The 17,830-nt window shown below is 43.3% G+C and overlaps 1 protein-coding gene across 7 annotated transcripts in view; it reads right to left on the reverse strand.

Annotated features, from left to right (window-relative positions):
* The window catches only part of ZNF518B (zinc finger protein 518B), a 73,255-nt gene that overhangs the window by 47,716 nt on the left and 7,709 nt on the right, over positions 1-17,830 (reverse strand). For 4 of the 7 annotated variants that reach the window (XM_057706139.1, XM_057706140.1, XM_057706138.1 and 1 more), the window contains one exon: positions 8,465-15,192. The exons of 1 other annotated variant lie outside the window; for it this stretch is intronic. In XM_057706139.1, coding sequence (XP_057562122.1) covers positions 11,761-15,009 — 3,249 coding nt within the window. In that variant the 5' untranslated portion in view covers positions 15,010-15,192 and the 3' untranslated portion in view covers positions 8,465-11,760. Of the gene's footprint in view, positions 1-6,162; positions 6,414-8,464; positions 15,193-17,830 lie in introns of those variants that run through there. 2 more of the 7 variants (XR_009048805.1, XR_009048808.1) reach the window with 1 other exon arrangement.

The following is a 17,830-nucleotide window of genomic DNA, read 5'->3' on the forward strand; positions in this document are numbered from 1 at the left end:
AGAAGCTGGTTTAGCCGTACAGAAATAAGGTCCCTTCCAGTTCTACCTGACGATGATAAGACTAGTCATAATAAATAGCATTATTATGACCATCTAGTCCAGCCCCCACATTTTATAGGTGAAAAATGTATTTTGCTCTTAAAATAAATGACCTGTTTAAATATTTACTCTGGCTAAGCTTTTCAGTATTTTTAGCTTTCCTTCAAATCTCAGTTTTAATTGTATTTGAACACACAGATAACTTCCAGTTTTAGGGAACTCTGGTGTGAATTTCCAGCAAATATAACTGCCTACAATGGTCTTCTTTCATTTTATTTGAGAAACCTCTGAGTTCTAAATAATTTCTGGGGAGTTCCTTGGTGGTCCCGTAGATAGGACTCCAAGCTTTCATCTCGAGGGCTGGGGTTCAGTTCCTGGTTGGGGAATTAACATCCCATAAGTCGCATGGCACGGGCAAAAAAAAAATCATAATTTCCTCTTATGGATTTCTTAGTGAAGTGTCTACCAAAATGAATAAAGACTGGAAAGGATCATTCCCTTTTCCTTCTAAATATAATATGCATCCCTTTCAAAGACAGATTTGTATGCTATCGTGATGGGAAGAAATGGAGGAACTTGCCAGGTTTATGATTTCTAAAACAAAGGGTAAAAGCTAAATTAGTTTTTCAAAGGGTCGAATTGCTTCTGTTCCTCCAAAAATTTGGAGACAAATTAAGAACAACAATAATAGTGACAGGGAGGACAGGTCCTGGCTGGAGTGTGCGTGGGGGATGGTGACTCTAGCGCCTTCTGTTTGGCCTTGGAGCACCTGCCAGACTCCCCAGGGATTTTTAAAACCATCAGATGATCCAGGAGCAGCCCACCCACACAATGCTGGTTCTAGGAGTTCATTATAAAGTACAAGGGCTGTAGTTTTATCAGCAGTTTTAATATAATCGGGTATGGATAATTTTTGACTCACCCTCGTAATTATTCAAACCCCCTAGGTGAGACACATCCGTGCTTCAGATTACCTTATTAGGAGCCTTCAGGACCAAAATCCTTAGAGTTGACAATGGAGGGGGGTGATCTGGAGGGATGAAGCACAGATATCTTCCTTGTCTGAGTTGCTGAGATGCCAGGGAGCTGACTACTCCACAGTCAGGGTCACTATTTGTCCCTTAATGTTTGAGACAAAATCCAGGAATTTATGGTTGGATCTATCGTGCCCAAAATGATAAATTGCAACGTTAAGCATACAACTGCTTTCTATAGAAGTTCATAGAATAAAGAATGTTTGGGGACTTCCCTGATGGTGCAGTGGTTGAGAATCTGCCTGCCAGTGCTGGGGACACAGGTTTGATTCCTGGTCCGGGAAGATCCCATGTGCCGCAGAGTGACTAAGCCTGTGCGTCACAACTACTGAGCCTGTGCTCTAGAGCCCCTGAGCCACAACTATCGAGCCCACGTGCCACAACTACTGAAGCCCACACGTCTAGAGCCTTTGCCCTGCAACAAAAGAAGCCACCGCAGTGAGAAGCCCGAGCACCCCAACGAAGAGCAGTCCCCGCTCGCCACAACTAGAGAAAGCCCGTGCATAGCAACGGAGACCCAACACAACCAATTAATTAAAAAAGAAAAAGAATGACTATCAAGGCTCTAAACTGCTGGAATGGACAGCTGGTGCTTGCTCTGTTTTTATACAAGAGAAATTCAGGCTTTCAAAGCATGGTTCCTGGAAGAGCAGCACGGGCATCGCTAGACATGCTGAATAAGATTCTGTATTTGAGAGAGATCCTTTTTGATTTGTATGCGCAGTAAACCACACTATAGAGATCCAGTCACAAGCTTACTGTGCCCCAGGCCCTGAGAAGGCTTGTCCTCAGTCCCTAACTAACCTGTAAACCAGCCATGAAATGATAGCACAGCGAGCAGGCAGTCAGCTTTCAGGAGACCCGTCCTGAACAAGCTCTTAACCGACTGGACCACAACAGCACCGTGGTTCACTTCTTTGCAACCTGTGACTCAGGACCCAGCTTGTCCAGCCTAAGGACACTCTCCTTTAATTTCCCACTGTCTTCCTTCCTGCGGGCCCCTCCCTCCCCTTCACCCCTGGTTCGTATTACCATTAATTATAACCCTGCATATGCTGCCTTCTCGGATAACATAGAGAATGTCTCTTCCCTGCTGGACCGAGGGCACTTTTCCCCCTTTCATTTTCTAAGAGCAGTGGCAATGCCATGGCAACGCCTAATCCCTAACCTCGCGATGGGGGTGCGGTTGATGAGAGAACCAGAGCAGGAGTTGTTGAAAAAGGAAACAAAGAGTGAGCCGGGTGAAGGGAGAAACGAAGGAACAGTGTTCTAGACCAGTGCGTCTCAGACTGTCATATGCATAAGTCATGGAGGGACTTGCAGACTCTGATTCAGGAGGTCAGGGATGGTACCAGAAATTCCGTAGCACTTACAAGATACCAGGTGATGTGGATGCTACTCGTTCAAGGACCAGAGTTTGAGGAGTAAGTTACAGGCAATGAGAGGGCAAGAATTTTGCTGTGATAGTCACTGTGATATCAAGATCACGTGTGTCTTCCCCAGAAAAGACTTCCCCTTTAGCACATTAATACATAAATACTTATTGAATTAAATACTCATATATGAGACACCACGCTCAGTGCTTGAATTCTCATAACCTGCAAGATATAAAACCTGTTAGGTTAGGCTGTAAAATTGGGGCTAATACTATATGCATTGAGGCACAGAGAGGTTGAGTTACTTGCTCAAAATCACACAGTTATCGTGGTAAATTGTTGCTTACCAAATATTCCATGCATTTCCCGGTACTTCCTAATCTCCTTTGGGGTTAGGTGAAGATGTTGAATTAATTCCACCCAATGGACCCGTGGGGACATGGCATGTGTCACCTCCTCGCTGAGGCAATTAAGAGCCAGCTCTCTCTTCTCCTCCAGCCCTCTCTTCTCTATTTTGTACTGCCATCTGAAACATATGGTCCCCAAGGTAAGGTGAGCAGGAATGCTGCCTAGCCTGCAATGGACTTCACATGAGGATACGTACATCTTTGCAGAATTTAAACCACTACAAATTAGAGATTGTTATCAGATTATTCCAACTAGTATAGGCTTGGTGTTCCTAGTAGCCAACTCTTTTGTATAACAGGCTTTTTGCCTGGGACCCTAGGTCACCTAAAGGTGAGCATATCCCAAATACAGTTTAGATTAGGCAAGCCACAATACTGCCAGTGAGTTGAGCCTGGATAATATCAGGCACTGGGACTGTGAAAAATGAATGACCACTACCGTGAGAAACGTCTGAAGACATGAACACTTTAACAACAGCAGCACAGTGACTGTCCCCTACAATTTGGTGAAGTTGCATTCCCTGAAAAGCACTGTTTTCTTTCTAGCTGTTCTTTACCCATATAAAGGCATGTCTTCAAGCACGGTCGGAATGAAGAAAACCTTGCTTTTTTAGGTTTTATGGGCTCCCTTCATGAACTGAATGAAATCTTTTTAGAACAATTTAATGCACACCTTCTCAAGTGATTGACTTTACATCCTCTATTCAATCATTTGGTAAGTGGGGGATGTAGTTTGTGTACACAGTGGCACATGGATTTATGTGTCCCATATAATAACATAAGATGCGTCATTCTACTTGCATGTAAACAACCAAAGGACATGACTACTGTTTACATTTCTCTAGGAATATGGAATTAAACAGAAAGGAGTGGCATAATCGACTTAATAAGACATGGAAAACCTGAAAAAGGATATAATCATTACAGAAATCAAGTCAGTATTGAGACTTTTCAAACCTCCTCTCCCATCCATGTTTTCCTTCTTTGCTAAAGATGCCTGTCCAAGATGTATTTACTGGTAGGATGGCTTAACATGTCAAGGACCAACTGATCTCTCTTCTCTGAAACAATGTGCATCAAATGGAGAAATAAAGTGATGCAACCCATTCTATAACAGTAAAAATGGTATAATGACAGTAATGAAAGAGGAAATTGCCGACCAATATCACTTACATAAAGATTCTAAAATTAAATCTGTAAACTCAGCAGTATATTCATGTAAACAGATCATGAGAAAGTACGATTTATCCCAGGGATAGGAGGAGTATTTACCATGAGAAAAATTTATTCAAGTAATATACGACATTAGACTTTTAAAGAAAAAATTAACTCCAGCATGTTATACAAATTTAGCTTTGGAAAACAAATCTAAGTGACATGGCTAGAAGGGAATTGCCTTAAGCTGATAAAAATATAGCTTCCAAACACCTAAGGCAAAAATGATGCTTTAAATGGAATATTGAAACTCTAAGCAACTTTTGTCTCTTCCGACATTTCTTTCTTTTAAGCTCTAATCTATCGTTTACATAGAAAATACAAGGATCCCAATTTTAATTTTTAGTTACTTATTATGTTGGTTAGGACTTTTCTTAGACTGTTATTTTTTTTTTGGAAAGTCAATTTTTTTAATTAGTTACCTATTTTATACATATTAGCATATATATGTCAACCCCAGTCTCCCAGTTCATCCCACCACCGCCTCCCTTCAGACTGTTGAATAGATGAGAGGAGCTTTCCTATTAGAGCTACTTGCATGGCTGATATATAGGAACCTGATTGATTTTTAAAATACTGAATTTGCTCTTGGCAATTTTGCTTAACTCAGAATTCGCCTTCTTTCTTCCTCCTTCATGGCTTTAATTGATGATGCAAACTATAGTTCTTATTGTTACTGTGACTGAGAACTTTTCTCCAAAAGAAAGAGCATAAATTATAAAACATTATTGCCCAGCACAACTTTATTTCTATTACATTTTCAAAGCAGTTATCAGACTACATGGTAGTCATGTTACCACCGATGGCAATTTTTCCTCAAATGCATCTATAAGTTCCAGGCTTTTCCAATCAAAATCTTGACAAGGATTGGTGGGCTGATTTTAAAATGCATATGAAACAGCAAGGAGCCAAGAATAGGCTTAGAATATCTTCTAGGAAGAGTCTTCTCATTTTGTATATACCTCTGTCATTGGTAACCCATCTCATTAGAATTAACTTTGAAGATCACAAGAAACAGTGTCATACAGCAGCACAGAGACCCCACCACAGAACCACACAGACCTGCAGCCTGCATGTATGGAGGTAGTGTTACACACAGGGAGACAGACATAGCCTCCCTGATAACACGTGTTACAAAAACTGAGTTAGAAATTCACCTGCAACTGGCTTTTCTGATGATATGAATCTAATATGACTTAGGTATTGTTTCTAAAAAAAATTGGACCCGGATCCTTTTGAATTTCGTTTCTAATATAAATTTATTTATTTTATTTATTTTAGTGGCTGCGTTGGGTCTTCGTTGCTGCACGCGGGCGAGCGGGGACTGCTCTTTGTTGCCGTGTGCGGGCTTCTCATTGCGGTGGCTTCTCTTGTTGTGGAGCATGGTCTCTAGGCTGACAGTCTTCAGTAATTGCGGCACATAGGCTCAATAGTTGTGGCTCGCGGGCTCTAGAGCACAGGCTCAGTAGTTGTGGTGCATGGGCTTGGTTGCTCCTCGGCATGTGGGATCTTTCTGGCCCAGGGATCGAACCCGTGTCCCCCGCATTGGCAGGCAGATTCTTAACCACTGCACCACCAGGGACCCAGATCCTTTTGAAAAAGATTTTTACAAAGCCTGTAACTGATAGCTTGAATTTTATTATGTCCACTATTGTATGGAAGTTTATTTTTAATATTAAATGTATTATTTTTTTGACCTTAAGGTAGGGAAGGATTTCTAAAACAAAGCACAAGAAGCACCAAACCTAAAGGAAACCATTTTTTTCTTTATGGATTTTTAGGAGTGTCTATATTTTCTTTTAAAAGTTTAAAATAAATAGTTCAATGGTAAGGAATACCAGCAGTTCATACATGGAAAATGAAAATGTCCAATAAATATTTGCAAAAGTATACCATCTCACTAGGAATCAGGGAGATGCAAGCAAAAGCAATGCACTGCTACAAGTTTAGATATTGCCCAATAGTATGTGGAGGTTCCTGTTTCTCCATACCTTCACCCACTCTTAGCAGAATGTTACCATTTCACAACTATCAGATTGGCAGGTTGCTTTCCACATAAGCAGCTGCCTTTCACATGCCTCCAGCACTCACCCTACAATCCAGCATGTCAGAAATCATCACTGGTCGGTAGGCTGTTCTTTCCTTCTGTGCATGTTGTCCCTTTGGAAGGTTGTGTGGCCACTTCTGGGCAGTGGGTTGTGAGCAGAAGTGCTGTGTGCTGCTTCCTACCCGGGGAAGACCCTCTCCTCCTGTTCCTTCCCTGTCATGGTGATGGAGAGGCCCAAGTGGTTCAGATGGTGCAGCTACGAGAGGACCCTCCAGCAGACTGGGTCCCTGAGAGACTGTGGATACAGTGTGAATGAGAAATAAACATTTGTTTGGATGACCAGCTAAGGTCGCAAAATAAATAACAACCTCAAGAAGTCACAGGTGAAACCATTTCTTTAAGGTATAGATAGGTCTAGAAATCAAACTGCTTGCTGGGCATTAATACAGAACCTGACACAGAACTGCCATTCCTGAAAGTAAGTGAAACCTACCCTAGCCTACCCTACCCCAAGTTTTAGAGACACATAAATGAAATCCGAGCCTTCTGATCAAGACCAGACAAGTAGGCTAATATTTACAATACAGTATGCTTTCCCTTGTCCTGTCCTATCCAATAGAATAAACACGAGGCATGTATGGGTAATGAACACTCGAAATGTGGCTAGGGTGATCAAAGAACTGAAGTTTTAATTAAAAAAAATTGTTTTTTTTTTTGTTGCAGGATCTTAGTTCTCTGACCAGGGATTGAACCCATGCCCCTTGCAGTGGAAGCACCAAATCCTAACCACCGGACCCCCAGAGAATTCCCTGAATTTCTAACTTAATTAAAAAAAAAGCTGAGGCAGTGTAAGTTCTTTTCACTGAACACAAGCTAAGTGTTTCGGCAGGACTACTTCTCATTTTAACTGAAAATTTAGCATCAGAATTGAAACATGCTTTAAGTTTAAAATATATACCAGATTTCTAAAGACTTTTCAAGAGTATATATATGTGTGTGTATATATGTTATATATAATACATATACTATATATATATAATGTGTATACACACACACTTTGTGTTCTTATAGAGAAAATATCAATAGACTTTATGTTGAGATTGAAAAACGCTTAAATCATTTTTTAGATGTACTGGGCCAAATACAGCATTTGATCTCATCTGCTCTTTTTACTCTTTTAAATGTGGCTACTAAGAAGTCAAGATTACATATATGGATATCATTTCTGTCGGACAGCACTGCTCTAGACCAATTCCAAATACGACATCTCATCCCAAACATGGATCGTCTGATACGTGCTGGGAACTTGGGAAGGCAACGGATGCTGAGTGTCACCTGTGGCAACAAAAGGCTCCATACATTGCAAAGCAAAGAGCTTTACAGATGCAAGGCGTACCACAGTGCTTCCTGCCAAAACACAGTGCTACCCATTTATCTTACTGAGCTTCACGTAAGCCTGGTGAATCAGGTGCTATTAACCTTTCCAAGCTTTTCTTCACAACCAAAGGTAGGTTAGTGACTGCCATTTCCCAACGCTCTGGCCTTGAAGTCAGTATCTGCCCATCCCCCATTCTAGTCACACCATAGCCAGCCCCGAAGTCCAGGCCTATAAAAATCCTCCTTCAGGCTTCCACTGCCTTATCTCTACTCCCTGAATAACCAAAAGTGACAAGTTACTAGATCTACAGGATTAGAGGATGACATCTCAACTGAGATATTAAATAAGCCAAATTGGTGAACTTCAGCAACGCCTATCTCCTCTTTATCTTTTCCTTAGGGTTTGCCAACATCCAACTTAAGTCTAATTCTCTTCTTCTTCGGACTCCTTGGGAATGAGACGAGGGAATGAAGCCCCCTCTACAAACTTCCTCGCACTCTTTCCTCCACAGTATGTACAGAATCAGATGTAAACAAGTCTTGTATTTGGAGAGGTGGCATCAGGCATACGGTGACACTCACATGACCCAGGGGGCTCAATGACTGCTAAGGAACTCTCCCACCCACGCCCCCCTCCTAGTTGAGAGGCTACACATGGAGGGCAGGTCCCACACACATTCCCTGATGAGGACACTGACCATGGTTATGAAAATTGCCACTGCTGCCCAAACCAGCGTCTCTCGTGAATGTAAGCCAAAGCAAAACAAAAAAGGTACTTGGCCTCATTTCAGGGTATGCTTAGTTAACCAGCAGTGCATTGAATTCAACATATATCTTTATGGAATTCCAAGCACCTGTCTTGTATAGAGTGCTGCTTTATGTGGTTCGGAAACATATCACACAAGACAGGTTGTGTAATTAACAGCCAACTTGCTTACCATTTGAAATGAAAGGTCAGAGAAAATTTTATAGTTGCTTTATTTAACAAAATTTACGCCAACTTCTCTATATACATACGTGTTTCAAAATCAGAGCAGCGGACACACAAACTGTTAACGCAGGACTTAAAATAATGCTTAGAACATGTTATGCAACGTTTTGTTTTCTGCTCATACGGACACCAACAGATTTAAAAATTATTCCAGAGGCTGAGCAGCATCATGTCTTCATTTTCTGCGGTGGCTTAAGAAAGAGGGAGGGAGCTTCGGAGGGTTAATACACTGCACTCAGTTTAGTTCAACCAATAGCACTTGGCCCATAAGAGGGGCTCATAAAGTGTTTTGGACTGGGGATACAAATTTGAATAAAATAGCATCTATTTGAGTGTCCTTTTTAAAAGTTTTCACTGTCATATCATAAATATAACAAGGTCATCTCATTTCTGATCCCCCAAAGTAAGAAAATCTACTTGAAAAAGTTAAAAATGATTTTAGTAGTAAGTACTGTGAATAACATTTAGTGAGTAGAGGTCCTTCAAAATCAAGGTAAGATAGACAAATACTCAACACAGTTCTGCCCCTACTTTCTCCAATTTTGTTCATTTCCTGACATTAAGCTACATGTTAACAGGCTATTTTCTAAAGTTTTTTATATAGGGAAGACAACCATTTTTTGCTTTTTTACTTTTTTTATGACTTTCAGGAGCCCTCTTAATTCCTTAAAAAGTACTGTAGTTGTGAAAACCTCAAAAAGCCTAGCTACATATTCTACTCACAAAATTTTGCTCTGTACAAGGACATATGCTGAGTTTTAGGTAATACTTGAAAACCAGTTGATGCTGCAAAGTGTAAATATTTCATGTTGACACTTAACACTGACCTGATTCATGGTTACCTTTCCTGAAAGGTCATGTCTAGCCTTTCACGAAAGATGCTACTAAGTGGTGAGGTATAGAAGGAGAATAAAAATAAATCACAGGCTTTTCTTCTCCTCTCAACATCTTAAGAGCCTTCTTTCCTGCTGGAGGGTGGGGGGGTGGAGTAAGAGACCTATGCATAGGTAAAACTTAAGAACGCTCTCCTTTATGTAGTGAAGTGGTACACACAATCCATTTTCCGAAAAGCACCAACTAGAAATGCACAGGGACTCAACAATGTACTGCAACAGTCCACAGGGATTTCTACTCCCATTTGTTCATATAAATCAGACCCATGACTTACTGTGCTTTCATTTTCTAAAAATGAGATTGGAGCATTATAAAAATGTACTTCCAAAATAAATTATTTCTAGAATATAAAATGTTTTATATTTTTCCAGCCCATGTAATTTCTTTATAAAATAGGAAATCAGAAAATTAGCTACTGCAGTTTTCATATGGTAAAAAATGTATGTGTACACACATATATACACACGTAAAACAAACCCAAGTTTTAAGTTTCAATTAAAAACTAACCCAATTAATCAACTTAATGATTATGTATTAAACTATACACAAGCCATGTTGATTATCTGCAGTGAGAACCAACTACAAAGAATTACAATCCGATGTATCAAAGGATAACCTAAGACTTTCTCGTGGAAAGAAAAATCAGGAAGTCTCCAACTGACTACCCAACACAATAGAAATCGCACTCATGCCTTTTTCAGCTCTAACAGCCCCCAGTTGCATCCACAGCCCTCAATTCTCCCAGGAATGAGCCTTTCAAGAGGAGGAAAACACACGAGTTGGGGCTGCCTGGTGGCTGTGCCACTTGTGCTCTGCATCACGGTGGGTTCCCGGCTGGGTGGGCAAGGGAGGGCTACGATCCAGCCTGAGCTGCATTTGCCAAGCCACCCACCCGCCCAAGCAGCCACCAGGTGCAGAGGGCGGGCTGTTCTCCAGTGCACACGATGGTGCTGTGGCGACCGGCACCAGTCCTGACTCCTGCTGGTGGAGGGGTGGCTGGAGTGTTCTCCGAGCTGCTTCCTTCCCAGGGAAGGTGAACAGCAGGGAAAGCCTGACTGTGGCCGGAACAAATTAGAAGCAGGTTGTCACCACCGATGAACCAGGGACGGTGTTCCTATGACCTTAACAAAGGTGGTGGGAGCTTTCCATTTTGTTGATTCTTGCCTGTTTTTAGTACTTTCATCAGGGAGAATCTTAAGGAGCTTCAAACAAAGGAAAGGGACAGGTGAGCAGGGAAGCCGTCTTATTCCACAGGAGGACCTGTTCAGAAAACAGGCCAAGGGAGAGCAGGATGTGACGGGGGCGGGGCGGGGGAGGGGGGGAGGCAGGAAGAGAGGGGCAGTGTCTGTGATCCACCGGTGACGGAGGAAGAAAGAGAAGTGTGCAGGCTCCACTCGTGGTCTGTGAAGAGCTCCCAAATGAAAACCGACGATAACCTCAAAGCCACAACTTTCTTCCCAATCCTATCCTATCTCCCCAAACTTTATCTATGTTGAGAGAAGCCTGTCCTCTCACATTTTAAGTTGATTACTTACTTGACCTTCGTGAGAGTGGTGAGGACAAACAGGAGACAATTTTAGATGTTCTCCCTCTGTGACCATTTCTTCCCCCCCACCCCTCAAAAGGCCCATTCCCTCCCCAACCGTCAAAATCAAGGTATTTAAAAAGAAAGCAAAAGCCTGAAAAAGTTTCTTTCTTCCTGTAACACCTGCTGTTGTAGTAAATTGAGGCCAACCTTTGGAATTATTCTTTAAAAGAGTCAACAAAAGCACAACTCTCTGTGCTATAGAGAACACTGGGAACACTGCAGAGTGGGTGAAGGGATTTAAAAGAATGGCCACTTTTCTATAACCAAATTTAAGATAACGAACAAAGTAGAAAATATAATTTCCATTATATACCAAATATTCAGGAGATGAGTTAATGCAAAAGAAAAAAAAAAGTGGATGTGTATACCAAGACCTGGGTTTAAGTCTCCAGTAGCGTTTTGTTATATAAAGAGCATGTGTAAAACACTCTAAACTTGCCCCTTGAATGGGTTAGAAATGATTTTTATCTGCACAGAAAAAGGCTGCTGACCAAAGAGACGTCTCAGACCCCACTGAAAATCTGTTCAAGGTTTCCCTTCTCCCCGGACACAAGCATGTACGTGAATCTGTGCGCACTCCTTCGGGGGCCACAGACACCTCCTGAGGCCCAGCCACCAGGCTCAGACGCCGGGCTCTCCACATTCCCAGGAAGACCTGAAGACTGAACCACCCTCCCAGCCCCGCAGTCTGCATTATCCCACTGAGTCGAGGAGGGACACAAAACCAAACAAACCAAACCAGAATCAACTAAAGGTAAGAAAAACAATTTGCTTCCAAGACCAATTTTTCACTTATTTGCCCTTGGAAGAAAGAACGTCCCAATCTCTAGTTGCTTCTATTAAATGCCGTTGGCCATGACTCATCCACTCTTCCTGGTCTTCATAGAGCCGCCCACAAAACCAGCACTTAAATATACACTGTGATGAGTCATCGGGCAAGGAATCCACCACCTGGTAGTTGTTTTTATGAACTTTTTTAAGCTTCATTTTCAACATCATTTGCCTTTTTATCTGATTGGCTTCCTCCGCATTCTGGTAGGTCAGCCGGACGTGATGCCGCCTGATGCCTAACTGACACCTAGTCCTCTCCGACAGGACCACTTTGAGGACGTTGCCTTTGTACTTGTTTATCACCTTCATCACATTGGACACTTCTGGCGAGTCGACGTCCGGGTGGTTTAACACGATGACGGGCTGGTTCCGACGGGGGCATTTGATCAACTGGTCTGGTTTGGCCGCTATCAGTCGAAGTTGTCTTGCAACCTGAAAAATGGAAGGATCCTTGAAATAGCGGCTGGGATCAGCCTGAATTTTGCTTTTCTTCTTGGATGAGTTGACTTGTTTGGTTTTACTTTTACTGACAGGGAGACTTCTGGAAAACAGTTTCCCTTGCCTACTCATTTCACTGCTTCCTTGCTGTCCATGCAGGGGTCCAGCTTTTTTAGGCACGCTGCTGCAATTAGCACTCTCTTTTCTTGATTTAGGCCGAAGAGATAGATCATGATTTTGGGACATGTCTATTGGCCCACTTTCACCTGTTGAAGACTGTAAGTCTGAGTCTGTCTGTTTCACGGGGCGGAATGGAATGGGTTTTATTAACTGTGTCTCACTGCAGGGGATGGTGACAGGTGCTTCGCATGTAGCCTCTATAATGTGGGAGTCCTCAGAGGAATTAAGAACCCTCAACACAGCCCCCTTGGGGATCAATACTGGAGTGGCCACATGTGGCTTCCTGGGTACTCTGCTTTCGGTTTTCCCACTGCTGCCTTCCACAAGCTGCGGATACATCTGTGGGTGAGCAGGGTGTCCATTAATACCACCGTCATCCTGAGGTTTCGGCAGCGCAGCTGTGGAACAGCCAGTGCTGGTAAGTGACATGTTAATTTCCTGCATCCCTTCAGGGGCAGCTTTCGAGGTAACCTTGGATGCCTTCCCCACAGAATGGCGATGTGCACTATTAGCAGCCAAAGAGGAAGGCCTGCCACAGGACTCGATCAACTGGGCTATCTTTCTGCGCAAGAGTTCAATTGACTTTATTTTGGATGTTGAACTATTCCACTTAACGCCCTCAGGGACGTTTTCAGATCCAGAGCTCAGAGAAAATACTGATGAGATGACTGGGCCTTCGAAGGAGTCATTAGTCTTTTCAGAATTCTTTAATTCCAAAGGTTTATCCCCAGACTGTTGAGATCTGATTCTACCTTCTCCTGTTATGTTTATGTGTAAATACTCGCTTTTATGCTGAGACGAGATCTGGCCCGTATGTGAAACTGCCTTGTGCTCCTGTGTCTGGTTATCTTTCAGCTTCCTGTGAGGGGGAACCATTTTTACAGGAATACTGATCTCATTTCTAGATTCCATGTCATTTTTACCCAGGGGCAGTGAGTCCTTTTCTCCAGAGAAGGAAATGGCTGCAGGCGATGCAGCAAAAGGAAATAACTGCTGTGAGTCACCGCGTAAGCTTCTCCCGTCTTCAGGAAAAGAAACGGCAGCTTTATATGGAAAAGAGTTTGACACAGTTCCAAGACCACTTAAAATACAGTTTTTCACTAGAGATGATGGAGAATGGCCTTTTAAGGCGATGGAAGGAAGAGCAGTTCTATGTGGATATGTGTAACTTTTTTTCTGCAAACCCTCAACTCTACTGGGGTTGACAAAGGATTCTCCACCACTGTGCACACCAGAATTCGACGTGAAAAAATCGTAAGACCTTACCCATTTCACATTTTTCAGTTGTTTCTGAACTGATGATTGAAGATTATCAATGCCTGCAAGTTTTCCAACATTCCCTTCAATTGTTAAGGACCTTGTTTGTTCTGCAGAAGCCATTTTTTCTTGTTCACTTAAACCTTTCTCTTTAGTCACACGTTCAGAATTACCTACATTACCCCCACCGGTGTCAAGGCAATTGTTTTCTTCCAGAGGAAACAGTTTCAGCACAAGCTGCTGTGTTCCATTGACAACCTTCACATCTATCAACTGGGCTAAACAGTTTGCAGGGACGACTAGTTCTGCAGGTGCCACAACCGTTAATGGCATTCCCGGCTGAACAGGCTCTTTTGCAGGGGATAACACTTCCACCTCCACACTTCTGTTCTCAAACAGGCTGACTTCATTGGGCTCTGACAGCGTCACTTTATTTGGAACGCACACAACATCTTTTTGGTACTCTTTTGATTCAGGTAACAACATGATGTTGTGCATTCTGTCTTTATTTGAATGGAGGGAGAACCTTGAAAGCTGATCTGACAACTTATTTTGAAACGCAGTCCTTGGACTGGAAGCTCTTAAAAGCTCTGGGTTTTGCTTGGATGCACTGATTCTTTTTGGCTCCAGCTTGGCAACAGTTTTGGGCGGCCGTTTTCCACCAGCCTTCTCGTGGACTCTCTTCCTGTGTTTGACAATGTAGTCATTTCTAATAGCACCATAGTCACAATACTCACATTGATAAGGGAAAATGCCCGTGTGTTTCACCAAGTGCCTCTGAAACTCCCCTTTAGTGTAGGAAATGTAGCTGCAGTGAGAACAAATGAATTTAATTTCTTCATGTTGAAGTGTGTGCTTTTTGTACTGCAGGGGGTCCTTCGTGGAAAACCGACATTTATCACAATAGTATTTGCCTGGCTTAAAGTTCCTTACCTTAAATTTGTTATTGACAGAACTTGAGATGGTTTCGGTTTTATTTCCTATGTGAGTAGCACTGTGATTACTGTTCACAAAGTGGAAGTGTGGAGGGGCCACACCAAGGCTGCATTTGAAGCAAACATATTTGTCCTCCTTTTGGCTTTGCCCAGTACCCTTTTTCAGATCCTGAAGCGGGAGCTTGTGCACGCTTTTACACTTCACACACGTTGCGATGGTCATCGCGGCAGCCTCTGCCTCGGAGCCTTGGTACAAAAGAGTCTGAGCTTCCTGTCTATCTGGTCGAGTCCCTCGATGAGCATTAGGCTGTTTGGGTGACATGGTCAAGGAACTGTGTCCATCATCCGCTTGTGTAGTCCATAACTGCTGTCCACTCTCCTTCATCTTCTTCATTTGCATTTCTAAAGAGAGGCCACTGAAATCCAGAAAGACTTCATATGATAAAGTTCTTAGGAAGCGTCCTTCAGTATACTTTGTAGCTGGCTTCCTGGGAGCATACTTAACTATCTTTTTTCATAAACCACCGCAGTAGGTCATGATCCCAAACTATGACTGTTTCTGATTCTGATATTCCAGGCAACACTAAAGGGAAGAAGAGAAGTCATAAAGCATGATTAATACGCGGACTTAAGGTTTAGCTGAAGTATTTCCACGCTGACCCTGTATCTCAATGACCTTGGGGATTTTATGCTAAACCTTGACTTACTATCTTGACACACCTCGGCAGTAATAGACGGTACAACACAACTGGCAAATAACAAGCCTGAACTGAAAACATTTTCAAACCCTGCCCCCTAAAAGTCCTCATTTTAGGCCAACCATAAACCCAGATATACCAGGAGCAGGGTAATCACGGCAGGCATTCAGAATAGCCTTTGCTGAGTGAGTTATTTTTAAGTATCACTGAGAGCATTCTAGCAATTTCACAGGTTTAATTTCAGCCTCACTAAGACCTTGTATAGCAGGCAGTCACTTTCGTTTCTCAACACACGAGTTAACCAGTGGTAGAGCCAGGGCTCTGGCTCAGGTGTCCGTTTGTTCCTATGCTACAGCGGATCATCAGAGTGGATCCCGACTCTCTCTCATGCGCCCCATTTGCTTTCCCAAGTGGTAAGAAGCCAATGTTATTGTGACGATACTAGGTAAACAAGTCCTTCCTTCAGCATCTTACTGAGCAACTGTCAGGTGCCAGGCACCGTTCTGCACGCTACAGGGCAGTGTCCCTCCCCTCACGAGGGTACAGAGAGGGAGACAAACTATACTAGGCGGACGGTAGCAAGTGACTGGGGAAAACAAACCGTAAAACCTGGCATGGGGGACAGGGCGTAACTATGTGATGAGGCTGTAGGGCTGGGGCTGGACGCATGGAGAGTCAGGAAAGGCCTCCAGAGACGCTGACATTTGAGCAGAGACCCCTCGGGGCAGCCTGGGTGGAGGGTGTTTCAAGCAGAGGGAGGGCGAAGGTCTCTGGGAAGTGGGCCCGGAGCACCTGGGCAACAGCACGGAGGCTGAGGTTGGGGGGTAATGAGCAAGAAGTCGGGGTGGGGACTGGTCCAGGGAAGACCTGTGGTACACCGTCATAAGGATGTGGCTTCTCCCCACCCGAGAAAGAGACCAGGGGAGAGACTGGAGTGGCGACAGGACACAACCTGATCTGATCTATATTCCAGCCACGGCCTCCGGCTGCTACAGGGACCAGAGTCTCTAAGGGCGAAACCATGGCAGCCAGGACACAGGGGAGAGAGGAAAGCGGCCTGGACTGCAGCTTCTGTTTTCTAGAGCCAGTACAATATGCGTAATGCAGTGGTTTTTACACAAAAATAGTTAATTATCTTTACACATTCTTTTTTCAGAATACACGAACTAGGAGCTAAACAAAAACCATTCTAGTGTGGGACCTGCTAAAAGCCTTTCCTTTATGACCTTAAAAAGACCACTTTTTAAACTTTTGAGCCTCCGTGTTTTCAACTGGCGATCAGAATTATGGGTCCTTATCCAGCTTCTTCCACAGTCCTGCCATGATGATTAAAACACTAAAGCATACGGGACAACACTTTTGAAATTTTAAAGCGCTTCCCTGAGTGTCAAGAGGCACAGAGAGGCGGCAGTGTTTGTTCAACGACGGGCAGCGACATGAATGGGAATTAGCAGCTTCCTCCCGGCGCTCTGCTAACAGGCTGAGGGCTACAAAAAATAAGCCTGAAAGGCCAAACTGGGGGAGCAGAAGGTCTCGCTGTAGGGTCAAGAGAAACAATTACTGCATATTCAGAGCTAGCATAAAACGTGCTGTCAGAAGCATTTGTGGAAAGCACTGTAAGAACATACCATATTGGTAACAAGCTTTATTTTCTTTTGCAGGAGTATCTTTCCCTATTTTGCTTCTGAAAAAGACAGCTGCCTCCTTTCAAAAGCAATTCCCAGCACGCAATCAAGCATCTAGGGATGCCACACTTATTACATATGTGTGTATGTAATATGCACCAAGTGGGCAGAGGCCTATGGGGTTGCAAGGTGCAATCTAACCCCTCAGTGTTCAAACATACACTATGCAAGGGGACTGTGCACAGCACAGGACATGTAGATGCCACAAACTGCAAACTGCCAGGCATGGGCGAAGACAAGGACGGTCACTTTCCTCTGCACTCCCGGCGCATATACAGCAGGCAGCACTTTCAGAGGAGTCACTTGGAGAAGCTGATGCACTTTATTTTCCGGATTTGTAAACTGGCTTTAGTGACGGGAGACGGAAGTGATACCCAGAACTTCTGCCACTAATCAAGTGACCTCCAGCCAGCCACCCACTTGTATCTGCTTACTCATCTATGCTCACCTAGACAAATGCTGAGCCCTGAAGTCGCAGACTTTTTATCATCTAAGAATGATGCTATTGTTAACCCATTCAAGTTGCCATTTCCATCCTGCTAAAACAGAGGAATCAGAACCTAAGAAAACCACTGGCCTGAGGAATGCAGAGCCTGAGAATCACAGCTAAAACAGACCTTCCTGGGCTTCATCCCAAAGCTCCTGAACCTAAACCTCAGCGGGAGAGGGAAGGGGGTTTGTAAAAGCACTCCATATAATTCTGATGAAAAGCCGGTATCAGAAATCACTGCTTGAAACTTCCAGCAACATTTCAATCCTTTAAAACATCTGTACCAGTTGGTCACGCAGCTGACGCTCTAATATTGCCCATGAGCCAAACTCCTTCCCTCTTCGGGCA

Source organism: Hippopotamus amphibius, chromosome 13 (genome assembly GCF_030028045.1).
Source record: "Hippopotamus amphibius kiboko isolate mHipAmp2 chromosome 13, mHipAmp2.hap2, whole genome shotgun sequence".
NCBI classification, from domain to species: domain Eukaryota; kingdom Metazoa; phylum Chordata; class Mammalia; order Artiodactyla; family Hippopotamidae; genus Hippopotamus; species Hippopotamus amphibius.